This window comes from Molothrus ater, chromosome 5 (genome assembly GCF_012460135.2).
Source record: "Molothrus ater isolate BHLD 08-10-18 breed brown headed cowbird chromosome 5, BPBGC_Mater_1.1, whole genome shotgun sequence".
NCBI lineage: Eukaryota > Metazoa > Chordata > Aves > Passeriformes > Icteridae > Molothrus > Molothrus ater.
The window spans coordinates 14,973,310-15,001,113 of record NC_050482.2 but is presented as its reverse complement, the minus strand read 5'-3'; the positions used below and the strand labels follow the sequence as shown (position 1 = coordinate 15,001,113).

Below are 27,804 nucleotides of genomic sequence, written 5' to 3'. Positions count from 1 at the left end.
TGCTCTAGTTGAAAAGGTGATGTTAGCCATAGGTTGGACTCAATGATCTCAAAGGTCTTCTCCAACCCAGTTGATTCTGTGACTCTGTACAGTCTTTTCAAACTATGTGCATAAAACAACACAACACACTAGAGCTGATAGAGAACAGAAGACATGGAATGAACACACTGAGACCCAACAGAAAAAGAACAAATTGTTTAAATTAGTTAGAGATCTGGGGCCCTTTGTTGTGGTCTTCATGTAAGCCATCCACACTCACTGAAGGAACATTAGAAAGAGGTCAGAAATATATGAAACTTCCAGAGCAGAAAAACATTTAAGAGGTGCTCCAGAGGTAAAGTCCTTTGCCCTTTTCTCATGCAAAGAATGACATTCAGACAACTACACTTTACTATCAGACCTCAATTTTCCTGCCAGACATCAACACAAGACAGCTCAGACACAATCTCTAATCACTTCTACAGATCATACAATGGTTTGGGTTGGAAGGGGACTTTGAAGACTATCTCATTCCAACCTTCCTTCTGTGGGCTGGGATACTCTCCACTAGACCAGGTTGCTCAGAGCCCCATCCAACCTGGCTTTGAGCATCCCCAGGGATGGGACATCCATAATTTCCCCGGGCAGCCTGTCAGGAGTGCCTCACCACCCCCACAATAATGACTTTTTCCTAGTATTCAACCTAAACTTTCTGGTTTTGAATTTGAACCCATTCTCCCCATTCATTCTGGTGAAGATACATTAATATCTTCATTGGATTTTCCTAAAAAAATCCAGGAAAACTACAATATAGATGCTTACCAAGATTACCTCATTCTTTCCATTCTCCTCTTATCTAAGTAATTAATGCGCTTCAGGAGACTTTTGCCAAACTCTACCAGACTTCCAGAGACTTGGCAGAAGCTGCCATCGTCTCCAACTAACACTCCAGGGAACTGCTACCTGCAGAGGAATGAACCTTGGGAGACATGTTGGAAGATCAGTGTTTGAGATACCTGATCTCTAGAAGTTAGTTCCTGTATTTCTTCAGGAATCTCAGAAACACTAGCACAGTTTTCTATTCTTTGCCAATATAAGTGGAAAGAAGAGGAATCATTAACTCAGGCTCAAGCTATCTAGCTCAAGAATCTACAGTAATTGCAACAAATTATCTACTGAAGGAACTAAGAGTGATCCAGGACTTCGAGCCAGCTGTGAGCTGGAACAAGCAGAGAGACTTCAACTATACAATATTTACTGTCAAGGTGCACAGAAGATACACACTGAAAATTTCAGACATCTGGTTTCAGGAAAGAGTAATGTGGTGGGGGCCAAAAAGGACTGTGGTGGGTTGACCCCACTGGAAACAGCTTCTCAGCAAAGCCACTCTCTAACTCACGTTCTTATCTAGAGGAGGGAGAGAAAACATTGTAAAAGGCTCTGGGTCAAGATAAGGACAGGAAGAGATCACTCACCAATCACCATTACAGGCAAAACAGACTCAACTGGGGGAAATTAGTTTATTGCCAAACAAATTAGAGTAGGGCAATTAGAGATGGAAATGAAGTATTAAAACACCTTCACCTCACCCCTCCCTTCTTCCCAGGCTCAACTCCACACCCTTCCACAGGGTACAGCCTTTCAGGAATAGACTACCTCAGTGTAGGTATCCCACAGGGCCACACATCCTCGCCCCTCAGAACTCACCCAATCCAGAAACCGAACCCACCCAATGCCAGAGCGCCCCTTGGCCGGTGTTTACAGCGAGGCCCTGCTGGGCGGACCCGGTCCGGCTCGGCAGCTCCATTGGGCAGCTCTTTCGTCAATCACTGTGAGGGGGAGCTGCCCGCGGGTCTGTTCTGAGTGCCGGGCGCTTGCGCGGGGCCCTCGGGCGTTTCCCAGGGGTTACCGGGGGCCACCCGCCCGCCCGCGGGGCCGGTCCTTGGCCGTGTCCATGGAGCGGCGCCGTGGGAGGGGCCGGAGGCCGCGGCAGGGGCGGCTCGGCAGGGCCGGGTGACGGCGGCCGGGCGGCGGCACTGCGGGGCTGCAGCAGCGGGACGGGCCCGCACCGTCCAGCCCAGCCCAGCCCAGCCCAGCCCAGCCCAGCCCTGCGCTCGTCCCGCCGACCGGCGGATGGGCACAGCGAGGGCAGCGGCTCGGCCATGGCCAGCGGCGGCCCCGAGGAGGGGGAGGCGGTGGCGGGGGAGGAACAAGCCCTCAGGAAGCTGGTCGTCCGGCTCCAGAACGTCCAGGAGAGGAAGCGGCTGGAGACGCTGGTGCAGACCCTGAGCGACCTGCTGGAGCTGGCGGCCCGGCAGAGCGGTGAGCGCCCTGCCCTGCCCTGCCTTGCCCTGTCCCGCCCGCCGCCGGTCGCTAACACGGTCTCTCTGTGGCTCTCTGTCCCCCCACAGCTCCCCGGCTCTTCAGCGGCAAAAACGTCCACGTGCCCCTGCTGCTGGTGGTGGATCTGTACCCGGGAGCGGCGGGCGTGCAGCAGGTCAGGGGCCGGGCGGGAGCGGGGCCGGGGCCGCTGCCCAGCTCCGGCTGCGCTCCGCGGGATGAGCGAGCGCCGGGCCCTTCCCGGGATAAAAGTTCTTGTTCCGCTTGTTGATTTCTCCTTAACTTGCCGTGTGTCTCCTGGGCCGCTTCGCGAAGTGCTCTGAGCTGTGGAAGGGCGCTGTCACCGCTGGCATTTAAAGGGACCAAGCGTTCCAGCTTATTGCAGACGCCACTGGCTGCGCCTCTGTTTTTACTGGCAGAAGGAGGCAAAATAGGAAATAAGAATTAAGCCATGTGAATACTTTGTAATGTAGGGTTCTAAATTACCAGTGTTCTCTAATATAATTTTGACGTGTGCATATTGAATTTTGCCATGGTTAGACAAACTTCTGAAAAGCATGATTTTATACTATGAATTCGTATATGTGTAGCTGTATCCTTGAGACTTGTGCTAGCACACGTTTTTAAAGGTGGGGGGAATATTTTAGCTAAGAGTAAGTCCTGCAATTTAAGGTTCTGCCTACCTGCTCCTGTAATTTAACATTGGCCCATTTGGACTAGGTGTGGCACTTGGACAATTCGATGTTATACTTATGGTACAGCTGCCAGACTTGTCATACAAAGCAGCTCCTTCCTGGCAGGCACATATTAAATATCTGACTATGCTATGCATAGAGGATATTTATAAGCTCCAGATTTCTGTGCAACTCGCTTGATGCTTTTTTTTTAAATTATTAAGCACTATGAATATGAAGCAGCAGTTTTTTTTCAAGATAAAGCTCATTAGTTTATAAAACCTCTGCCCAGAAGTCTAAACTTGGAAGTAAAACATCAATCATAACAAGAAGTAGGTGTTATGATAGCACAAGACTCTCAGAATTGCATAAAGAAGACAGTGATTAACTTTCATTTTAACTCTCTTAAAATACTTCATTCTAATGCAGAATTTTAAAATTAATTTTAATCTTCTACCTGCCTACATTTACAGTCATACAGTGTTTCAGGTCAGAAGTTCTCTACCTCCTTTGCATTACTATGTTGTGTTGCAGTGGGAAATTCATAGCCAGTGCAAAGCTCAAATCCCATTCCTCATAAAATGTCTTGGGCAGCTCTTCTTTCACATTCAGTTCTGATGTTTACAAACATTCACACTGTGTAAGTAGATCTCTGTCTTCTTGCTTCATTCACTGCTATTTCTTTGTAATCTTTGTGAATAAATTCTCACTTTACAGTGGTGGTGAAGTAATGAGGTCCTGATTTCAGTGCAGTCTCTTTGCACTTCTGATGATTTTTTATTGAATGAATAATTAATCATCCTCCTTTTACTTTTGGTATTTTAAAAAAATTGACTCACATAAGAGAAGAAACACAGTCAGAGACATACCTGAAGTGAGAATTTTCTTCACTCCCCTCCTTAACTGGTTACAAAGCATTGTGGGTTGATGTTGGAACCCTAGATGCAGTTCCACTAACTTGTACAGGGTTAATTTAGTAGATCAATATTGCAAGTCTGGCCCAAGTCAGACTGCATCCATAAACTCTGCAAGCTCCTTCACCAAGAGGAAGGTACTGGTGTGGAAAGCCAGTAGTTCCTGTAAGTAAAATATGTCTTTAAGTAGATAGGGTAGTTTTCTGCAGTTTCTCTGGCAATGATTGGAGCAGCTTAGAAACTCTAGAGCAAAATATGAGTGCACTTGAGTAAAGAGCAATCAGCAGAGCTTTATTGTCTTATGTAGATGGTGGGAGCCAATGTAATATAAATGAATTGCATGCTAGCAACAAAAAGGATCAGATTTAAAAATAATGAGTTTCATTGCTGCTACCAACTGTTTCTGAATATGGGGACCTGTTTAAATCTTTATAAGGACATCTTCTTTTGCTTTATTTCCCTTCCTTGTAACCTTTAGGATTTCTGTTTTTTAAAAGACCCTTGCTTTCTTACTTAATCTTCAAACAGCTAAAAAGCTCTGTTACCTCAGGTTGTGATTTTAATGTTGTAATATAGTCCACATATCAGCAGGTCAGATGTTTCCATTAGTCTTCTCTGGATCCACAGTTCTGATAAATATTTATCAATACTTGGAGTCCTAACAATCCAAATAAAAATGTTCAATGGGAATATAAAATTCATCAGAAACAGTTAATACAGAAAGGAATTTTCTAAAGTAATTAAGCAAGCTTGCATCAGATTTTAATTTTATAAGAACAGTTAGGATGCTCTTATAAAGTGTGACTTCTAAAATAAAATGTTTTCTAAGGAATAAGCAGTTTATCAATTGATAGTCACCTCTACAACGTTTTTGAAATTTGTACCTGATTGACTGTCACCAATAAACTCTATTTTGCTTGGAATATGGAAAATTAGGAATTATATATCTTCATCTTGGACTGATGCTTACTAAGACTATTCATTGTACCTGCATTTAGTTAGGACTCAGTCACACAGACCAACCTGAATGTCCATGGTAAGTGATTTGTAGTGTCATGCAGGGCAAGGCAGCTTGCTGTCCAAGGAAAAGTGTATGGAAACTGGCTAGTAGTCAAGCTCAGGCTGCAGACATTGAGGTTATAATTGGCTTAAAATGTTTATTTCTGCAAATCTAAACTGAAACAGAAACAAAAATACTGCAGATCTGGGCTGTGCTCACACTGCAACCAAGTATGTGAAAGAAGTGGAATTCCGGTCCCCGGGGAGCTGAATCACCTTTTGCACACTCTACAAAGCTGTCAGGAAAGCTGTCTAAATTCAAGCTCATGCTGTTCCTGTGGGTGACTCTACACTACCAGGCTTGTAATTCCATGTCTCTAGTCTTACTGATTGCAGGGTTAGGGATCGTGCACTTTATATGAACTTTGCTGTTAAACTCTTTGGAGGTAGCCATTTACATTCCTGTTGTTGGCTGTCCCATCTTGACCTCTTTGCTTTACATAACTCTTCTGTGAAAAAATGATCCAGTTATGTATAGAGTCTTTGTGACATATTATCTTCTGCCTTGACTCTATTCTTAAAGCACAGAGGCCTGCTTCCACCTTTTTATTTACTTACAGGCTCAAGAAAACTCACATGCCTTGTTATAATTCCTTTCTGTAAATCTGCTTCATCTTGACTTTTGACATTTCACAGTTCACTACTTTTCTTTCAATACGGAGGGATTTTCTTTATCAGTTGTTTCTTTGTACAGATTTTGCTTACTGCTTCCTCAATGCCGCCTGTGCAGTCATATCAGCCTGTAAAAATTCATAGGAGAGCAGATTTCTCCAATACAAAAGATCAAAGAGGAGCATTTTTAGCTTTTGCTATTATTTACAGATGTTTGAAAGTCAAAGAATTTGCATTGGATGAAATAGGTAGTTATTAAGAACAAATAGATTTGGTTTAGTTGTCTTTCACCCCTTATGATCTCAAAAACATCTACTGCCTTCATTACATTTTGAAAGTACACACTACTGAGAGTTGATGGCAAGAATATGAAATGTGTAGTAATTGTTTATGTATCTCATCCCCATTTTAAACACTGAGGGCCTTTAAAAACCTATACTTTATCCTTACAATTTGCAATTAAATAGCAAGTTCTTATGAAAACACACATTTTTCATTAAAATACACCTGCAATAGTGCAGCGGTTTTTCCTGGCCAATGATAACATACTGTGGAGCACATCTTTCTGTCAGCAACTCATTTAACTGTGTGCCCTTTATCCTCAAGCAGTGCTGAAGCAAATTGAGAGTGATGTGTTCCTGCAAGCAATGCAATCAGAAACATTAGCATATGTTTTACTTCCCTCTTTTAACTTTCCATGCCATTTGTCTTGTGTTAATTAATTTTCCCCTACTGATTTAGCTAGGTAACAGAACAGCTGTCTTGCAAAAGCTGAGGATATTAGAAGACAATGTAGAAGTTCCAAGCAGAATATCTATTCTAAAATAGCTGCATTTTTGTTTTACAGATGGGCTGGTCACTTCTTTGTAAATTAATAGAAATTTGTCCAAGTACTCTACAAAACATAGCTCCTAAGGATGTTGGGAAGGACTGGGAAGTACTGGGTGTTCACCAGTAAGTATTTTGTATACAAAGAGTCTGCCAGAATACTTGGTCATTTTGGCAGCTTATATATGCAATGAAATATATAAAGTTATTACATCAGCTTTTTTTGTGCATTTCTTCAGCCTTCAGAATGGGGCACAAAGAGGGATCTTATCTGTGTATTTCAATACCTGGTGCAGAAAGTAAAGGAGATTGAGCCAGGCCTTTTTTAGTGACACTCAGTGACAGAATGAGAAGCAAAGGGCCTGAATTGAAATATAGACAATTCCACTTACACATTAAAAAAAATCCTAAGTAACCTTTTTGGCAGATGCAGTATTACCTGGATGTTTGTGTGTGTTTTTTTTTCAAATGTGAGGAATTATATCCACACGCCTAGTGTAAATCAAGAAGAGGAGGTTTTGTCACACCTGTTATTATTGTCTATCACTGATCACCTCAACTACCTGTGAATTCAGTGGATACAATTACTTTCAGAAGGGATGGTTTGTTCTGTCTTTTTAGTAAATTGGGCAAATTGTGGTTTGGACTTGCTCAGCTCTCATCCATCAGCTTTCAAAGGAGGCCTAAGCAAGTTTTTTCTGGATGTCTGTGGTTAGATGGGATGAACACACACACAGGTTGGCTCAATTGTTGCCCAGTAGGACAAATGCTAATTGTAGATGTAGGCATGATGCACATGGGGGTTGGTTTGGGGGCTTGGTTAAGTGTTCTCACTCTTGAGCAGATTGCTGCCTTCAGGGCTGATAATGACAGCAGCCTTATAACCCTGTGAATCTGCCTCCATAGTCCTTACCACACTCTTCCTTGGAAAGGTTGCTGTTGAAAAATAGCATTAAGATGCATTTTGATTTTGTGGGGGTTTGTTTGTTTGTTTGTTTTATAGTGGCTAGAATATGTGGTCAGTAGGGGAATGAACTCCCCTGAAAGATGTGTTGGCAGTTTTTGTTGGAAAGCAAAAGTGATTTGGGTTGCTTTTCATGAGCAAGAAATAACTGAGCTGAAGCTGTGCATACTACAATTTCTTTGGCTGCTTAAAACCTTGTTAATTGACTGAAAGTTATCCTGAGAGCTGGAGATACTGCTGCTCATACTCAGGTCCCAGAAAAATGACTTTCTGGGACTGATCTTTCCTACAGCCTCCTCAGCACCCACGCAGTGTGTGCAGTTAACAAAGCATCCTTTTCAAACTCAAACTTCACTGAAGATCTGGTGATAGCACTGCTGTACGTGATTCCTTCTCAGTGCCATCATTTTAGCCAACTGTGTATCCCTGTCTGACACGTTGACAGTTTTCCTTGCTGTGGAGACACTTAGTGGGGGAGTGGACCCAGGCATTTCTGTCAGTGCCAAAAGCAGAACAAGCCAGCTAAATTATGTCTCATATTCCTTGAGCATGGATTGTACTGTGTGAATCAACACCATAATGAATTCATGCTGTTTACAGCAAGGCAGGAAACAGTTACAATAGAGAAGAAAACGTCATTTTTTCCCAGGAGATTTTCCCTTTTGTGTGTCTAACTATTTTGGGAGAATAGGAATATTAAAGTAGAAAAAGCATTTCTTTCTTTTGTCTTTCAGCTATGATCCAACTTGACTTCACTACAGTTATGTTTACAAATGGTAGTTTGCTATTGATTTAGGTGTGTTTGACAGAGAGTGTAATGAATAATTAAATAGTTGCTATCACTGTGAAGAGAAAGAGAATTTCCTTCAGTTATTTGCATTCTTTCACAAGCTTAAATAGCCTTCATGAGATGTTTTGTAATCTCTTATGTTAAACTTTCCTACAGCAGCAGAACTTTAGAAAGGTTTTCATCCTTCTTGGTTATACTTGAAATGGAAGGATAAATGGGAGGGAATTCTCTGAAAGTAAATTTGGAAAGTGGATGTTATGCCTATAACTGATGTTATACCTCTCATCAGATTTTGCTTCTTGTGTCTATTTTGGTCATCATAGCTACAACAATAGTGCTACAACAGAGGAGAGAGAAACTAGCAGCATCATAGTATGAAGGGAAAACAGTGATTCATTCCAGCTTATAAATTTAGACTTCAGCAAGGCAAACAACATCACTGCCAGAGCTGGGGTATGATATTTGGATGAAACTTCAAGTGCTGCTTATGTTTTTCAAGACAGGTCAAGAATATCAACTGAAGTATTACAAACTACTGCACAGTCTATTTTTATTAGATATTATATACGCAAAGATTCACATTTGAATATTATTAAAATTGCTGAATCATAAGGAAAAGTAAAAAAAATAAAGTTTCTTTAGTTTTTTGTGTGTAAGTCTATGCATTTTAATATAGTTTTTAATTACAGTTCCCCCCCTCCATTTTGATATAGGCTTCATTCAGTGTGATATCAATGCTTTTAATTTTTTTTTTTAAGAGGAGTTACAGATTTTTAGTCACTATTTTACAGACGGTAATTTGAGTAAAGGATATTGAAAATATCCACTGATTTTTCTGTGTCCAGTTCCATACATGACCTGAATTTTGCAGTACTTGGCATTGTTTGGCTCTCTGTTTAACAAGTCAGAACAGACTTACAGAAAGAACAGAGTGTGCAACTGGCAGCCTAGGAAATGTTTATTTTTAGTGGTTTGTCCAGCATCATGTAAGTGTTGTAGGGCTGAAACGTACGGTAGAGTTCATCAAGATGCTGTTCAAATTCTTCAGCTGGGAAGCTGCTGCTTCTATTCCAGCAGACCCTTGGTTGTTCAGTGTAACTGAGCTCTGGCTGCAGGCAGAGCACTGCTGTGCTGTCCTCACTCTGTGGTGAATATTAGAGAGCACTCCAATAATCTGCACTCACACCAGTGCTCTGCAGGGTAACCACCTCCTCAATGACCCTGCAGAATTAATTCATATAACTGACTAAAAAGTAAAGTAAATTGGATCAGTTATACATCAGTATTTTAATGAACTATGATCATAGTTGAAATTCTAATATTACTTCATTGGTAACTTGAAAAAATATAAACTGAAATAAAAGGTTTTTTTCAAGTTATTTGAGAGCTTTTTAAGGTTTTGCTAATTTCTATAACTACTTCTGTTTTCAAAGTAACTGTTTGATAAAAATTTGTGTGTATCAGTATTTCTTTAGCTATAACTCTTTTTTCCTTTTTTTTTGTCTTTAATTTTTAGGCAGATTCTTAAAATGCTTACAGTCCACAAAGGAAATATAAATCTTTCAGTAATAGGACTAAAAGCATTAAATCTACTCCTCATGTCAGGTATTGTCTGCTTTACTTTCCTATTTCATCTAAGACTTTAAAACACAGAGCTGATACCAAGTGTGTGATTGTACATGGCAGACTGGATTTTTCTCTCTGTTTTACTCCATGAGTCACTTGTCATTTTTACTTGTATACAAAATAATGAGTGCTATTTTGAACCTTTTTTTACCTAGGTAGGTATGAACTGTCTTTTGATGGTAAAGTTTTAGAACATCAGTACTATTGTAAAATGCTACCTTAAGAGATAACGTTGTCATGGGTTATACAAAGCTGGATTTGAACTGTCAGAGTAAACTTTAAGGAAAATATCAAAGAATTTTGGATTTTATGGTGTTTCAATGAAAATATTGAGAAATAATTAGTGCAACATGTAATCTCTTCTGCTGTTCAGACATAATTGCTTTCCTGCTCTTGGAAGAAGAGGTGGATGTGTTTTCCTTGGTATTTAATGCCATGCACACCTTCCCTAAAAATGAAGAGATCCAGCAGCATGGATGTAAAGCATTACACAAACTTTTTGAGAAAGGTAATTTATCTTGTAGTTTATGACATTAGAAAAATGTATAGATTGGGAGGGATGACAGATTTAATTTAAAGGCAATTAATGAATTTTTGCATTCCAGATTGGTTTGTGGATTATGTCTGTTCTTAAATGAGCTAGCACAAAGCAGACTTTCCAATAAATATCACAAATTCTATAAATTAGAGCAATGAATATGACATCTTTAAAAAAATCAAAGTGTCCCTTCATTTCTAAGTCCAAAGTTAACTGAAAAGATGGGATTTAATTTTGGTCAGTAACAGGAATAAAGAACAGTGACATTTGATTTTAATTCTCAAAAACAGGATTGTGTATTTAAGACTGGTAAATTTTAGTAATGCGAACAGTTCTAAAATCAAACAAAATGTTTGTACTTTAGAAAAATGATTTTTTCTGCTTTTACCCTGACAATGCTAAAAGGTGATCATGTGTCCATACAGTATTCCCATTTATTCTGAAAAATGAAGTCACCATGTATTGAATTTTTGCAGAAACCTCAGGAATTGTGCATGTTACAGCCAGAAGTACCTTTGTTGTAGTCCCCTTGCTTTGAATTGAGTTTCTTATTATTCAAAATAAATATTGAGAAATGCTATCACTCTGCTGTACTTCTTTGCTTCAAAGATAATCTTCAGTTCTTCAGATTGGTTCTCTTTGGCACCATTCTATATTGCTTTTTTAAGTCTTTCTCCTGTATATGTGCTTGGAATTATCTTCTCTGTTCTTTTTCTTTTCCTGTCCCTGAGTACTTTTGCCCTGCTGTATTTTCTCTTCAGTCTCCACAACAGTCTGAAATTCTTATGTTTTCTGTGCATGTTTTTGGTAAGTGCCAGAGTTTCACAGATCTGGCTGCAGGTACAGACCTGCATACCTTCTTCTTGATGGCAGCACCAATGTGACAAGTTCCTAGGATACTCCTGCCTTGTTTTCTCTACCTCTGAGCCACCTTGTCAGTTTTTGTTATGTGGATCTTTGCATAATCTTATCTTTAACCAGATTCAGAAAACAATTATGCTTGTGAAATTTAAGAGGTGCTCTTTCTCATCCTGGGTCAGTTCCCTTATCTGTGTCATTGCACAGCCACACAGTTTTGTTAGTATGAATAACAGGGGCCAGGAAGGGAAAAACCTTAAGCCATTAAGGTAAGATATTATTAAATTGAGGCTTTATGGAAAAAAGTCCATTATTAAAAATATATATATATAAAATGTGAGTATGCAAAATGGCATTCCCTAATTTTACTTTTTTCCACTGTATGCTTAGCTTTTCCCTCACTTATATACTGTTTTGGTTTGGACTAGCATTCTGTGAAAAAGGCTAAAAGACTTCTAAAATACAGATTCACAAGGTAGCATTTAAAAGTCAGAACTCAATTACATAAAGTGTAAGCTAGAAAAAGGTGTTTATAAAGTAGCTCAGTTTTTAGTTAAAAAGGCCATAATCATGGAAGATTATGTGTATGGAGAGTACTTTACTTTCTGTGAAACATAGAAAATAAATGCAAGGAAACTTGATAAAAACAGTTGTCTTTTCTCATGATGCACCAGGGTAAGAATTATTTCCTCAAAACATACTGTATGTCTTGCCTTTCAATTTAGTTCCAGAAGAGCAGCTGACTGAATTTGTTGAAAGCAAAGATCATATGATCATACTGAAAGTATTTAAAGAGTTTCCAGAGAAAGAAGAGGTGATTCTTCCTGCACTTAAATCATTACATTCCTTAGCTGGTCCACGTAAGTATTAGAAGTTATTTTCAATTCCTTTTCTCCCACACTGTGCATCAGCTCTTGCTTTCTGTAATTATAAAAAGTAATCTTTGTGTGATTGCAGAAAATCATTGAGAACTGGTTGGGAGTTGCCAGACAAATCACCTTCCTGTTTTCTTTGGGAAATACCCTCTTTTTAAAAATGGGCTATTTATGATATTTAACCATTGAAGCATAAATCTTTCCCAAATAACAGAAAGATACTTTCTTTCACCTGGAGTAAGTGGTAGCAAAGATGCTTATCATGGTTGTAGAGATTGAAGTTTCAAGACCCTGTCCTGTCATCTTTTATTACTTGAAAAATAAGATATATTTATTGACTAAATAAATCTTTAGTGAGTTTGGGTCACAGGTAAAGAATATTCTTGGCAAAGTCTGTCCCACAAAGGAAAATTGCCCATACAAATTCAGTGGCCAGGCCAGGGAAAAAATATCTGAGTTCAGACACCTGCTGTGGTCATTCAGTGGTGGCTGCAGTGGTGAGCACTGGTAGCACAGTGCATGTGGTACTCTTACAGTGTCCTCAGGAGTTATGCAGTAAGACTGGAAGAAAATGTCTTTGTTAGCTCTTGTCTTCCAGTAGCAGCAGTCCCTGTTCTATGCAAAATCAGATCCTGAGAAATGTGTTTGATGATTTGGGTCAATTTGTTGACAGCAATCTGATCTTGTTGACACAGAGGCAGGTTTTGTCAGCTTCCTGCTGACAAATTTGGGGAAGGACAGGGCAGGGTTCTGCTCTCCATGTCTTTCATGAGGTGCATAATGTTGTACGTCCTGCAGATGTGTTTACTTACAAAACTTTGCTTGTACATCCTGTCTGGCTCTATAGGAACTGTGCTGGCCCCATCAGTGCCCACTGAACAAGAACTAGACTGAAGTGTCCTGCATTTCATCAGACTCCAAGCTATCTAGTTCCTGTTTTTTAAAATTCTTGCTGTTCCAGTTAGTATTTAAAAAGTTTAGTATCCCTTGAGTCAGAAATAATTTTGCCCTAGCCCAAAAGTTAGTGCTGTTTTCTAGGGAGGAGGATGCCAGATTTAAGTCCTTTTCAAAACAGGAAATAGTTATACAAAGTGTAACAAGAGAAGGCATGAATAAGACCTGCTCAAAAGCAGGTATTTAATACTCTCTTTTCTAATATAAAAGATTGAAAACAGCCAGAGGAACAGAAGACTACTTGCACATGAGTGTGCAAAGCTGGTATTCCTACTCTTGGTTGGTGACATCCCTCAAGAACTCAACAAAATATATTCCTTTAAGGCCACCATGGAAAAGATAATTCAGTGTTAAGTACACACTGTAACTTATCCAGTAGCAAATGTGTCCCCATACCCTGAAGTTCAAGTCTCTATTCTGAATGAGTACCTCACTATGCCTTCTTTCATTAATACATACTTACACTTGGGTTATAAGAAATTGTAGGATAAGGGTGTACAATAACTCTTTAATCTCAGTAGTATTTGTGGCATGAGAAAAATGCTTTGCTGCTGACTGTCCTCCAAAGTGGAGTGGTGGATCACAGAATGTTACCCATCTAAATGGCAGGCACAGGGAGGCAGCCAGGCCTGAGCTCTGTTTAATAGGGAGGAAGAGTCAGAGGAAATTTACCTAACCCTAAACCAGCTGGGATGAGTCTCTATACAGAGTGCTCAGATCTCCTCATCCATTGTTGAGAGAACCTGGATAACCAAGTTTTGGTGGTTAAGATTAAATGAGATCTGTTCCACCTCTTTTTCTCTACCTTGTTCTGGGATATGGTGACTTGCTGCAGCTGTGCCATTGCTTGGATCTTGCAGATTTTAACATGCAGTTCATTATGCCATCTCTGTAGTGATCAATTTTGGAATCATCCAACTATTTTACTATATTCATAAGTATCACTTTTGAAATCATAACTTACTGTGGAGTGATGCAATACTGTTTTGTGGAATGTGTGTTTTCAGTTGAGAATGACATGATAAATGGCTGTCCTATTAAAGCGTTGTGAAAGGTACCTTCCTTCACTATCAAATAGAGTGCTTCAGAAATGCTTCCCACTCAGAGCTTGCTTTTTCATCTGGTAGGTTGTCATGATTTAGTATTTAGAGATGTATTATTTTAAAGGTTTGATGATCTTTTGAAAAGGGTGATTATCTTTAATCCTACAGTTGTGAATATTTCTCTTATGTTGTAATCAGGGAAGCCAAGCTGTTGAAAGAGCAATTAAGAAAATTTATAGACCTCAGCAGAGTAATGCTAACTCCCTTGGAGCTGGTGACAGGACTCCCTTTCATTTATTTGAGCCAGGATTTTGGCCAAGATTTCTTGGGTTCATATTCTGTCTCATACCCTGGATAGAAATACTACAAGGATGTTTTTCATACACTGTGTGTTAACTACCCTGATGCTATTTTGCCTGAAATCACTATATGTAAGATCACTCTGTCCTCAGTTGGAATGGATACATTCTGCCTTTGTATGGGCTCACATGATTGTCCTGTTGGTTTCTGTATCTCGCCTGAGTAATAAAAAGTAAACAGGGTGAGAGTGACCAAGCTCTGGCACAGTTTTCTTGGAGGGGCTGTGAAGTTTCTATCCTTGGAAATACTCAGAAGCCATCTGGACAACCCACTGTAGGCAGTCCTGCTTGAACACATGGGTTGGACACAGTGACCTTTTAGCTGTTCCTTCCAATGTCAATCTTCTGTGATTCTGTGAAATAGAATGTGTGCAATGGCTTTCAAAATATTGCAGGAACATTAGATGAAAATTTCAGTACCTTCAGGTACTGAACAACAGGTGTACAGTAGAACTCATTTGTATAAGAATAATAACTTCCTAACTTGCCCCCCTTAAAAAAGAAGGAAAACTCAGAAATGCATGATTAAATCAAATAAATTACTACAGAATAAATTTTATGGGGAAAAAAAATCTAAATCTTTTTTCTGAATTTTATGCCCCTGGGAATATTACTGAAATATTGTAAAATGTATGCTTGTTTACAGTCATGTTAGAAACACCATTTATAAGATTGATATAGTATTTATAAAACAGCTTGTTCACATTTAAGAAAAAAGCTACCTAAGATTAGTTTGGGAGGAGGTTTCTGTTACATGGCCTGATACAGAATGGGAAAAAACCAGAAATGTTAATCTGAATTTTGACTGCACATTGAAAACCGTTGGCTGGATAGGAAGAAAAATCCTAGCAGTCAATTACCATTCTCTAGGTGAGAAAGCATTGCTTTAATGAATAGTTTACAAATGTTCATCATAATTTTATAACCATATCAAGAAATAAAGCCACCTTTCTTTGAAGATGCAAGGTAAAAATTGCAGTATAGTCACAGTTCCCTAAATAAACCTATTTAGCTAAAGTCTGAATTAGAATCCAGTCAGCTTTTTTTCCCCTCTGTTTTAAGAAGCAGTTTTTGTTTCTGTTTCTTTCTTCAGCCAGCAATGTTGAAGTGCTCATGTCGGGAAACGTTCGCTGCTACAATGTTATAGTGGAAATGATGAAAAGTTTCCCCAGTAGTGAAACAGTTCAGGAAGTGAGTTGCTGTTTGTTGCACAAGCTTACATTGGGTAAGTTCACAAAGTTGTTTATGTAAAGACAGCTTATTCTGACTATGTAAGAGTTGGAGTTAACTGGGAGTGTTTACAGACAGCAACTGCTATTCCAGTAAATCCTCAGGGTGGTGCAGAGATCCTTGTGTCTAATGATGACCCTGACCACAGTCAATATGGTGTCCTTATGTGGTAAATATAACAATGAGCAGCTGCCATAAAAGACTCAAGTTAGGGGGGAGTAATGAGACAAAAAAGGGGAAGAAGCACAATAGGAGAATGGGAAATCAGTAGGTCTGATTCTGTATAAAGTTACTATAGAAAAGAAGAAAATTACTAAGGGATTTCATTTTTTGAAGTGCCAGTGGTGAATGTGTGAGAAACAATGGGTGCTACAGAATTAGTTGAAAAGATTCTGTAAAACTCTAGCTTTCCTCCTTGCAGTGTGTTTGTCTTCAGAGACCTGTGCTGCATTCCTGACAGTGATGATGCCTGTCTTGGGGCCTCCCTGTGCTGCAGCAGTGAATGAATCACTGGATTCTGGATTTGCCTTGACTTGAGCAAAAGTACTTCAGTTGTCTGGGCTAAAATGGGCTGGTGTCACATTATGAGAAATTATGTCAGTGGCAAAAAGTTGTGCCTCTTAGCAGCTCTGGTCTCACACTTGTGACTAATAAATCCATTTGAGCACTTGCCAAGAACCACGTAATAGGAAGTTCAAATGAAAATAAATATGTTTTTCCCCCTGCTGCATGCAAGCCCACTATGAGCAGCTGCCTGAGCAGCCCTCACTCCATGGCTGGTTCTTCTTCATCAAGAGTTAGGCTTCCCAATTTTTGCAGGTGGTGGTCTGAAGCTACTGCAGATGCTGGTACCAGTGCACGACTCCCCATAATAAAGTTGGTCCCATCCTTTCACCATCTGTTTCCACTTCTTCATGCAGATATGGCAAAAAATACAGATCAGACCTGAGTGCAACCTGGAGCAATTTCCCATTCCCTTTCAGAAATCTAGATAAGATTTTTAAGGAAATGTGGTGGCTGCTGAGGTGGTAGTTGCAGTGTGTTTTTGGCAAGAGGTGATGCTGACCTTGAACAATCTGCTGTGCAAGGATAACTGAAGATACACAGGGAAACCAAGCACTTGTGGGGACACAGCAGCTTGGTTGAGAGGCCTTGATCTAGCTGTGAGTGCAACCAGCCTGGTTTCAATCAGATGTTTGCCATGAGTTTGTGCTGACCAACAAAGAAGAGGGGCAGAAAAGCAGCCACAAGATCAATTTCTTCTTTGAGCCCTTCATCTTAATAAAGAGCTGCCTTAGTAGAGTTATGGAACAGGTGTTCACAGCACCATGCAATTATGGGAACAGATATAAAATTGTTAGGTGCTCCTGGAATAGTCTGAAAGTGTTGTTTCCCAGATTATTCTGATGGACACTGTCTTCCTAAACCCATGTTAACTGGCAGTGAAATGGTAAAGTTAGCATGTACTAGCTTCCAAAATCAGCATCATGCATTCTTGCTAATATGGTAATGGCTATCCTAGATTTGACTGTCTTTGGAATTTTAACTGGCTGATACCTGTTTGGCCAGCCCAAGTCCAGCAGAACTACTTGTCACATAGCCTAGGTTTATTAATTTCTTTAGGTAAGTAATGCATTTACACAAACATACCTTTTCCATTAAAATACGTTAAGAAACAGTGATGCTGATATAACATGACCACACAACTGATCTTTCACATTACTACTCTAATTCTCATTTTTGCTTATCAAGATTTAAATGAAGTTGAATATCAAAATAGAAGCCATAGCTATCAAACCATATTTGACAAAGTGAGTGTTGGTCTATTATTTTCTACATAATACTTCCAAACAAGGAAGTTATTTGAATTTGCTTGCTTTTTAGAGAGTGCCTTATATTCAGCCTGTAATACAAAATACTGTACCGCTTACAATAATTGTTATGCTTTAAATATATTTATTATCCAAAGGCTTTCTTCTGTTCCAGAAGGACTCTATTCTATATTTGTAATGCTGCCTTGATTTATTTAATGAGGGCAAAACCAGAGAGTAAACTAGGGTTAAATTACTTATGTCAGAGGATAAATCAAATAATTGCAGGAATTCAGGACCAGAACTGCGTTTGCTTCCTGGCAGGAAGTCTGCAAGTGATACAACAATTGTATTTTTCTTATTTTGATGACAGTGTGTGTTTCATTTTGCATTAAACTTCTGCCTCTTGTAAAAAAATTCAAAAAGACCCACAAAGAATGTAGATCCCAATTTTTTTTATCCTTAACCTCTTATTTCCACAAATAAAATTTTGATGTCAAGCCCTTTAGTAAGAAAAGCAGCATTTGTTACAAAGTTTGTGCATGTGTGCTGAGAAATTTATGTTAAATGCATATAAAGCTCTAGATATGTGCTTGTATTAATTTGATATCTTATCTGGTTTCAGGAAATTTTTTCAATATCCTTGTATTACATAAGGTTCCAGAAGTCATTGTGAAGGCTGTTACAACATATCCTGAAAATGCAAAGTTACAAGCTGCAGCTCTCAGTTGTTTAGCTCTTCTAAGTGAGTAAATGTTTGTCTACTTGTTAATTTTTTCACTCTAGCAATTTCCTGTAATAATTTCAAACTCCATTTCTTTAACACAAAAGCCTCAGGCAGGACAGCTTCAACAAAGCTGGATTTCCTACATGATTACAGTTTGCTGTTTCACTATGATAAGTCTGAGTTCATATCATATGCCCAACATCTGCACTGTGTTCAGAGCTGGTAAGTTATGTTGACAGATCTGAACAGAGCAAACAGAGCAAACTGTTTATTTATAGACAAATTTTGGATAATCTCTTTTTAACGTTAAGTCTCCAGTGATAACAGCACTGATTTGACATTGTGTTTGCCAGGTATGACAGTACTCGTACTGTCGCAGTTGATAGCAACAAATCAGTGCTTGTGCTTGAGTTCTGAAATCAATTAAAAGATGTAAACTTTTCCTTGAGTACAGTTCAGACAGAAATTAGTTAGCTAGTGGGAAAAAGTTAAGGACCTGATCCTTTTTGTCCTTTAGTAATTGTTCCATATAAAAGTCAGTAGAAATGCTGTTTATTTAAGAGGCCCCAAAATAGCAAAGATTAGATATCAATAGACATTCCATTGTGCCTCAGATATTATGCTCAGTGTTGGTATCTCTTTCTTTCCCTTAATTGCTGAAAAGCACAGGTAGAAAATTACATATTTCAAATTCTGTTCCACTTTCTGAGCTATTTCTCTCTTAGCAACTGCAATTTGCATTTGTTTTTAACAGCATTGCTTCAGAGTGTAGATGGCTCTGTAACAAGTGGTTCCATGCAAATGATTCACAGTTACATTTTATGTCTGTGGTATTCTGTACATAAATATGCAACAAAAAGAGCTACATGCAGGTCTTTTCAGAGCCAAAGCCTAGACTGACCTGTAACTCTGTGACATTTACTATGCTACACTTTAGTTTTTCACTCCCTTTATAACCTTGAAGACATTTTTCAAGTCTGCATGTCTGTCTCAAAGTTTCTAGCAAAAGATTTCTCCCTTCCCAGAAAAGGCTTATCTTCCCACTGATTTTCACACATTGCCAGTGTGAGTGCCTGCATGACTACAGAAAGGTTAAGACAGAGGTGTTTTGTTTTCACAGTAAGAATTTATTGTAAATATTTCATATTTCCAGCTGAAACAATATTCTTAAACCGGGACTTAGAGGAAAGAAAAGAAGAGGAGGAGGAAGAAAAGTTATGCTGGTTGGAAGCGTGTTACAGAGCATTAGAACTGCACCGAAAAAATACAGATGTGCTGGTGAGAAATTATGGGTGATGGGAATATGGAAAGACTGTATTATGTATTAAATAAAGTGTTTTGAAACATGCTTTTCTCATCTCTATCCTCAGGCAAAAAAAAGGCTGTAATGTCTGGGTTAGATTTAGAATAAATCTTACCTTTCTTGCCTTTCTTTGTTCGTCTTAAGAGGTTTTACTTCAAATCAAATGTAGGTGGTTAAGATGAGGCTTATACCTGAAACTTTGGCCATGCAAAGATTGTTTACATACCTCTTTTGTATCAAACAACCAAAAACAGGCCCATCAGCAGAAGAATTAATCTTGTCCTAAAATAGATATCAAAATGAAAATCGAATAATGAGACTGTCACACGTTTGTAACTCAAGCCTATCTAAGCTATAAAGAATATTACAGTGTACATTTGTTCTATTTCTACATAAAGTGCCTTGTACCTCTTTTGTGAACTGAAAAGCAGTCAAACTATTTAAGTTTTTTCATATATTGTTAATCTTCTAGAGGTATATTTTCTTAATCTTTTTGTTTTGGTTTATATTTAGGAGGCTGCGTGCTGGGCTTTGAAAAATCTGTTTCTGTATCAACGCAACCTTCACGAGAAGATTGGAGATGGAGATAATCAGTTAGTGTTGTCTTAAACTGGATTTTTGGAAATGAAAAAAAAAAGAGTACCTGTTGTTAAGCCATTTGATGTTTCACTTTTCAATTATGTTTAATTTTATAGTAGATGAAATGCATGATGATCAACCACACCTGGGAAATTTTCTTCCAAAGTGTGCTAACCTTGACTCAGGAAAATCTGCTAGTGTTTTCCTAAAGGGTCAGAACACAGCCTGTTAGAGCTAATTTTTACAGTTCATGAGGAATTTTGTCTTCTGATGCAATAGAGATAAAGAATGTAAGAGTTGGGTAAACAGACAAGATTAAGATACCTAGCATGTAAGGAGTGTAGAAAAGCAGTGCTCATTTTCCCACAAAACAGATGAAAAGGCATTGTAGAGGGAATACTGTCTCATTAGGGAGAATCTACTGGGCATGGATAAGACACAAATTTCCATTTTACTTAAACTATTTCTCAGAGTTCCTTAAAATTGTAGTCGCTCAATTTATGTAAGCCTGTTCATACCCTTTCTGGACCTCAGGTCCCTTGTAAAGCATGATTCCAAGGAATTCAGTGAGACTCAGTCTAGACAAAGTTGCATAGGTTAGAAAGAGTTTTCTGTCAGCTGTTGCTCTGGAAACATATTAGAGGCCAAGAGCAATCACCTGAAATTTTCATTATGTTGCATAATACCTCTTTAAGAAACTGAACTGCAGTTATGAAGTAACTGCTGTAATACAGTCAACGTGCAGTGATTTGTTTCTCTCTGAAAGGTTCCCAATAGACAGAGCAGTGATGCTCTCCATGCTGATGCACTCCTCTTCAAAAGAAGTGTTTCAGGCAGCTGCTAGTACCTTGGCAATTTTGTCACAACAAAATGGTAAGGGACTTTAATCATCTTTTCTTTCTCATTCAGCAGAAAGTTTGTGCAAAACTATTAAAGAGAATTTAGTGTACTGTTGAGTGAATTCAGTATTCCCTGTGATTAGAATATTATGTTGTTGTGATAAGTAGGAAGTTTATTTCTTGCTTTGAAAAAGTTACTGTTGGCTAGTATCAAAAAATACGAGGAAATGAAGAGCTCTCTGCCACATTATGTGTTGCAATTGCTCCTTTTTGGAGCAGGAGACATGAAAAAAACTGTGCACTCTTTGTATGCTTGTTTAAATATTTATCACATGTTTGGATTTCGTCAAGAGCAGCATTTGTTGAAAAATCACATGAATAAGGACCACAGCCCAACAAATACCACCTTCTTGCTTAACACAGTCCTGTTGATTTCAGTGGATCAAATTGTGTAGAAAGTTAAGCATGTGCATGACAGTTTTCAAGATTGATTTACTCCTGATTGTGTCCCTAACATGGTTTCCTAACTTTTTTCAATTTGCAGACCCCCTCAAAAATTTTCAGTGGAGATGTGGACCCCTGAGTAGAGTATTTAAGCCTACTGACAGTTGGCCTGCTTTTATTAGATAACTTTCACAGAATCCTTTGAAATGGTTATGGACCTCAAGTGGTTTGCAGACTGCACATTGAAAACCACTGGCTAGATAGGAAGAAAAATCCTAGCAGTTAATTACCATTCTCTAGGTGAGAAAGCATTGTTTTATCACCAGTTTCTTAAGCCATCCAAGTACATAAAACCTAACACAGAAAATGTTTTATAATTATTTATGAGATCAGTATGTATCTATACTGAGAAATAGATCTCATAAATGTATGCATACTATTGTCATATACCAGGTACTTTCATAACATGTTACTGACAAGTGGGCCTCTGGTTCCTTTTGGAAGTTAAAAGCAAGTTTTTCTTTTTTTTTTACATTATTATTATTTTTGTTTTCCCCCTGAATGGATGTGCTTACAGCAGAAATGATAGACATAAAGGAGCTTAGTAAAACCTTCTGACATAATGCAGTATTGCTTGAACTAACCATCTGAAATGGATGTACTGAGCTGGGAATAGCAAGATTTGGTGGTAGTTACTATGATAATTTTAATAATGTTCTGATTTTTATTAATTACAGTTATAGCTACAACGTGTGCTTGGATATTTGAATTTGCAAAACTGAATTAACAAAATAAAGAGAATTAATAAATATAAGTTCATTTTTTAAGTTTCATTTTGGAAGTTAGAAGGTTTTTTTTAAGTTTTAAGCTCTAGCTTTCCTACAGGATCACAGAATTCAAATACAAGGAAAAAGTATATTCTTAAACTTTTCTGAAAATATAAGTGAGGCTATACATTCTTCTTCCCATGTGTTAACTTTACCTAAGTAAAAATAGCAGATGTATAGAAACTTATGAGACAGTCAGAAATTATAAGGTGTTTTATTAAGCTATGCAAACATAAGTCAGCTTCAGCTCAAATTGTTTCCCATTTTAATTTATACTATAATGTCTGTTTGAAGAGGTGAAAACATTGGGAAAAAAAAGGAGGAAAACCAGTTGTGCTTGAGAATTACACAGAAAGAAAGGATTTACTTATAGGATGCTTTCTATTTTGTGTTTTAGTAAATATTAGGAAGACACTACTGGCAAAAGGCATACATATGAATGTTTTGGATATAATGAGGAAACATCCACATTCTCCTGAAATGGTTGAAAGTGCCTGCAGGATTCTGAATCATGTTTTTGAAGGAAGGTAATAAAATTAGAAATGCATGTCCACTTTCATGGTGAAGGGTTTTGAGATTCTGTGCCAAGAGTGATTACATTTAAGTGGTTGACTGGTAATGAAATGGACCACAGACTGACAGCCCTGTTTAAGACATGGAATTTGGTAAGCCCTGTAGTCAAGTGCCCAAGTGGATGTGTGTAGGGAGCTGCATATTCTTCCCTTCATGGTTCTTGAGCAGTGAGATTCAAATGGACAGTCTCTGGGTGGTCTCCCCTTCTGTTAGCCACACTGGATTGCATTGAGAGATAAGAAATTTCCCACAAAATTACCTCTGATTATTAAAATAGCATTTTGTTAATATTAATTTCTTGTTGGCAAGGATGCAGATACTTACATAGACTTAATTAATGGAATGGCATGAAAATAGTTTGCTATGATGAAAAAAAGTACCACAGTTTAATTTATATTTCAGATTTACAGTGTTCCAAAGGGCTATCAAACAGTGTTAATTAAGGATAAATACATGTAAAATTTGGAAATGCATTATTTTTATTTCTTTTATGAACAATATTTTCAGTTTCCCTCATCTGGATGTAATGACAGTAGCAGTATCAGAAGTTGTAAAAGCCATGAGGAAACATGAAAAATCACTCTCTGTACAACTGGAAGCACTTCGAGTCCTTTTACACTTCATGATGCCCAGTAAGTCATCCAAAGGCATGCACCAAATCAGAGAATAGAATCAGATAGCTGGGTTTTAGTCTTTCTTCTAATAAGACAGCCTTTAATGGGACTTCAAAAAATAATTGCAGTTCTGTATATATCAGAGAACAGCTGTAAGTCTTTAGGAACATACAGGATGGGAGAAAATATTTGAGGTATTGAAGGTAACAGACGAAACTGATCACTGCTGATTTCCCCTTGATCTCATCATTGAAGAGTTAGCTCCATTCCTTCTAAGGAATTCAGGGAATGAGTGTGGAGCTGGCAGTGTCATTGTGGTTTGCATCATCAATGCCCTTTAAGTGAGAGCAAGCCATGACAGTGACATGAAAATTGTTGTACCACAAAATGCAATTGTTTTGATAGTGTCTCTTGGAAGAAACATAAAAACTGGACAGTGATCTATATATTTAAAGATATAAAATATACAGTTATATACTAGTTTCTATCAATAAGGAGAAACCAAACTGAGTAGTTTAGTTAGAAATTCCTTTCCAAAAAAAACCTCTTTATCAGCAATCCAGAGGGTGGAAAAATGTTCTTTATTAATTTTATGGCTTTAATAGAATTTTGGAAAACTTTTAACTCTTTTTGTCAGTGTACTGCTATAAGTCTTGCTTTTTTCCTCTGATATTGAGGGTAGGAGTACAGTCATGGGTACTAATTTTTTTTCAGAGCAACTTTTTGCAGGTATCTCTCAGCAGTTTGAGCTGACATTTACAAAACTAATAATTCTGAAAATAGTAACCTGATCAATATGCAGACGGATTGCAGGTTTTCAGGTCCTTCCTATTATCTGAGTTCTAATCCTAATACTTTCCTCTTTTTTCAATGAAGAGCAAGATTTAAATTTGATTTATGTGTTCTAACATGGAGGCAAGGCACTTTGCTTGCCAGTATCCTGGAAGTTAGGCCCTTTTAAAATGTAATCAAACACAGAGAGCACCAACTGGATGTTGGAACTTGCAGGTTAATTAGGGAATAAAAAAGTAATTCATGGGAAAAATAATAATCACAATAAATATGAATGCTGAAGTGCCTATGAAAGGATCTCTGGTTACTTGCTGTAGTGTCACTTGACTGCAAGTGCCAAAAGCTACAGTGGTTAATTTGAAAGACTGGTTTTCTCTGTTTTTTTTTTTGTATATGCTCACATTCCACTTAATGTCATCTGTGTGTAAAATTTGTCCTACGGTGTGCTGCCAAGTGAGCAAGAACAAATAGCTTCTCTATAGTGTCTCCTTACCAGATGGAAGAGACATTCTGAAGTAGGTATCAGGGAACTCCATAGCTCAAAAAGTAATAGATTGCAATGTACCTTAGAACAGATTCTTTGGCATGGTTTTGTATTTTCATAGTAAGCAGTGAGCAAATATGTGGTGAAATTTTCCTTTTAAGCACGATGTACTCATATTACAATGTAAATCTGGAAGGATTCCAGTCTCTGCAATACGGTGTTCTGAAAGTACCATGAGATCTGAAATATGCTCTCTGAGTCACCTCAGTGTTCATTTGATTGTTAGATTGTATCATTGGGTTAACAGTGGGGAGAATATGAAATCTGCTGTTCTGAGGAAGTTTGTTTTCCATTGTTGCAGGTACAAAGAATGAACACCAGAATGGCTCTTCCAGAGATGTGGGAGATGCTGCTTTTGCACTTACAGGAAAAGTCATTAAAAGCCAGTGTCTGTTGGAGGGAACTCACTCATTGGTGCTTAATGCTTTAAACAGGGTACAGTTAAAGCTTTATTCTAATGGATTTTGACATTATTTTACACTTGAAGCAGTGAATCATTTGTAAGTTTTAGTTCTGCATTCTGATTTTGTAGCAATAATCTTAACACCCAAGTTTCATGAATCTTTTAGAGTTTCTTCTTACTTTATTTTCTGGAGTGTATTAGATTCTTTATGCAGTAATCCCAAAGGATATTTATTTAAAAAAAAAAAAGCTTGGGTTTTTTTCAAGGATACAATTTATTTGGTATTTCTATTTTCTTAAAGCAGATTAGTGTATATATGAAAAATGTCCTCATGCCTATACCTCAGCTACACGTAAAACTGAGTGGACAGCTCAGTTGTTTGCATTATTTTCACTGTTCAACTTTTTCCAGCCCCTGTAAAATAGAATGATAACAGTACCCTGAAGGAGAAGCTGAAAAATGAAAGGCTGAAACAGGCTCAGTCTATGCAAAGGAAACTCTGGGAACTTTGCACAGCAAATTAGCCTCAAATCCTAGTGATTGGAAATCTTCATGGCCTTCAGAAGAATCCAATCTCTACAAGATTTTCAAGGTTCACATGATCACAATCAAAATGTAGCAATTCCTAGTTTTTTAGAAGTCCCTCTCAGGAATTTTAAGGTTGCCAAACAGATTCAGTCAAGGAAATTTATGTCTCTTACTATAGAAGTCAGAGCAAGTAATGTATCAGTGAAATAGTTCTAGAGTGTCTAAAGGACATCTTGACCTGAAGGTATCAGATAGAGAAGTTAACAAAGGAGGTAAAAAAATTTTTGCTCCAGAAGGTCTTCAATATTTTGTGATCATCCTGATTGCATTTTCCAATGCAGCTGGTTTGTGGTTTGGGGTATTACAATATCAGGCAGAAGGGCTAGAAATTGACACATTTAATTAAAAACTAGTGAGAGAATAAGGAGGAAGAGATGGACATGACTCCATTGAAGTAATTTTGCAGATTTGTGATGGCTGTGACAGAGATCTAGGCCCTCATCTAGGTTTCCTCCATCTAAAGGTGGGGGATGGTAATAGGTATGTTGCTTCATATCTTTTTCTTTTAATATTTTTCAGTTGCCAGCATGGTTATCACTTTTTCCAGTTATCAAAAAAAAAAAAACCCAAAAAACAAACCCTGTATTATTTCCTTTTTAACCACAAAGGAAGTATATTTTGTCCCTCTGCTTGCCCTAGAAAAATGGTGTAAACTTATCAATGAGAATTTGAGGAGGAAAAATCCGATTTTTCATCAGAAAAGTAGCTAGAGAATATTTTCAGAATCAAAGATTAAAATCTAGGGATGTTATGAGCAGCTGAAACTGGTGGTTGATAGGAAAATCTTTTTCGAATTGTGATTGTTGTTATTTACTGTCACATCAGCTGTAACTTCACTTAAGAACAGCATTCACTTGTTATTACAGAGTGCCCTTAAGAACAAGCTACTCCTCTGTTGCCATTGCAAGCAGAACAATCTTGATCTGATTTTATCTTCCTTTCTCCATTAGTTTATTGGAAATCCTAGCATTCAGAAGTGTGGATTAAAACTGCTTGGTTCTGTAGCTGAGTGCACTGGTGCGCTGGAAATTTTAACCCAGCAAGGAGCTACTGACACTGTGCTTCACACCCTACAGATGTATCCAGATGAACAAGGTAGGGAAAGTGTTTTGTCACAGAATGAGAGTGGCATGGTAGGAGGTTTGTACCAGATCTGTTGCTCTCTTTAGTGCTGGATGTGATTTAGGCAAGAGGAGGCTGCAGTGTTGCACAGTCCTCAGATTCACCCACACTGTAGTTATGCCTGGCCCTATAACAGCTTGTGCAAGTAACTTTCTGGAATGTTACTGAAAGACTACTTCAGTCATGGGTTTATTCCATCAGAATGTCTGAATTATCAGTGTCTGAATAATATTTCTTTTTCTTCTAGACATACAGTGTTTGGGTTTGAGTCTTCTACGCTCTTTGATTACAAGGAAGAGTTTGTGTATTGCAACCATGCACGTCCTGTCAGCAGTTCTGGTTTCTACCCTGCGACGATTTAAAGAAGTCACTGAAATCCAGATGCATGTATGTGTCATTTCTGTCTGTGAAGATGGAAACAAAACTCAAAACCATAGAAAATTATTTTAATATAGTTATATTTAAGTATATTCCTTATTTATTTACTTGATTTTGATTTTATTGAAATTACTAGATTAGTATAAACCTTTGTAATTAAACTGAGATGTTTGTTGTAGAGATGGTTTTCTTGGAGGCGTTTATTCAATCTAGAATGTGTAAGCATAGGTTAAGTGTTTATCTAAAACTTCTGAGATCTGCAAGCTAGGGCAAATTTCTCAGTCATGATCCCTCATTCTGTCAATCTGTAACCATTTCATGAAGTAACCATCATTAGAGTACTGATTGCCCTTCTTCGAGAAGTCATAGAAGATAACTTAGCTCCCAGCCTTGTCACCAGGAATAAACTTAGTGTAGGAATGCTGTATTTAAGAAAATATATTACTGGAATACTATCAGACTTTGGAGCCACATCTGTATATGGAAGGAGAGTTCTTTGTCTTTAAACACACATTTAATCCTTGTGTAAAATTCTGTTTCCTCTGCTTCAGAAGTTTTCCCTTTTTGTTACCAGTTTCATTTTTCTAGTGGGATAGAATGTGCATGTGACATCAGCT

The 27,804-nt window shown here is 38.1% G+C and overlaps 1 protein-coding gene across 1 annotated transcript in view; it reads left to right on the top strand.

Annotated features, from left to right (window-relative positions):
* Window positions 1-1,814: 1,814 nt before the first annotated feature.
* The window catches only part of LRRK2 (leucine rich repeat kinase 2), a 64,146-nt gene continuing 38,156 nt past the window's right edge, over window positions 1,815-27,804 (top strand). The window contains exons 1-16 of the mRNA XM_036400892.2: window positions 1,815-2,301; window positions 2,391-2,476; window positions 6,426-6,532; window positions 9,677-9,765; window positions 10,160-10,294; window positions 11,908-12,042; window positions 15,507-15,638; window positions 18,080-18,199; window positions 19,335-19,459; window positions 19,998-20,077; window positions 20,830-20,936; window positions 22,571-22,700; window positions 23,254-23,378; window positions 24,998-25,131; window positions 26,638-26,782; window positions 27,057-27,196. Coding sequence (XP_036256785.1) covers window positions 2,142-2,301; window positions 2,391-2,476; window positions 6,426-6,532; window positions 9,677-9,765; window positions 10,160-10,294; window positions 11,908-12,042; window positions 15,507-15,638; window positions 18,080-18,199; window positions 19,335-19,459; window positions 19,998-20,077; window positions 20,830-20,936; window positions 22,571-22,700; window positions 23,254-23,378; window positions 24,998-25,131; window positions 26,638-26,782; window positions 27,057-27,196 — 1,950 coding nt within the window. The 5' untranslated portion in view covers window positions 1,815-2,141. The remainder of the gene's footprint in view (window positions 2,302-2,390; window positions 2,477-6,425; window positions 6,533-9,676; window positions 9,766-10,159; window positions 10,295-11,907; window positions 12,043-15,506; window positions 15,639-18,079; window positions 18,200-19,334; window positions 19,460-19,997; window positions 20,078-20,829; window positions 20,937-22,570; window positions 22,701-23,253; window positions 23,379-24,997; window positions 25,132-26,637; window positions 26,783-27,056; window positions 27,197-27,804) is intronic.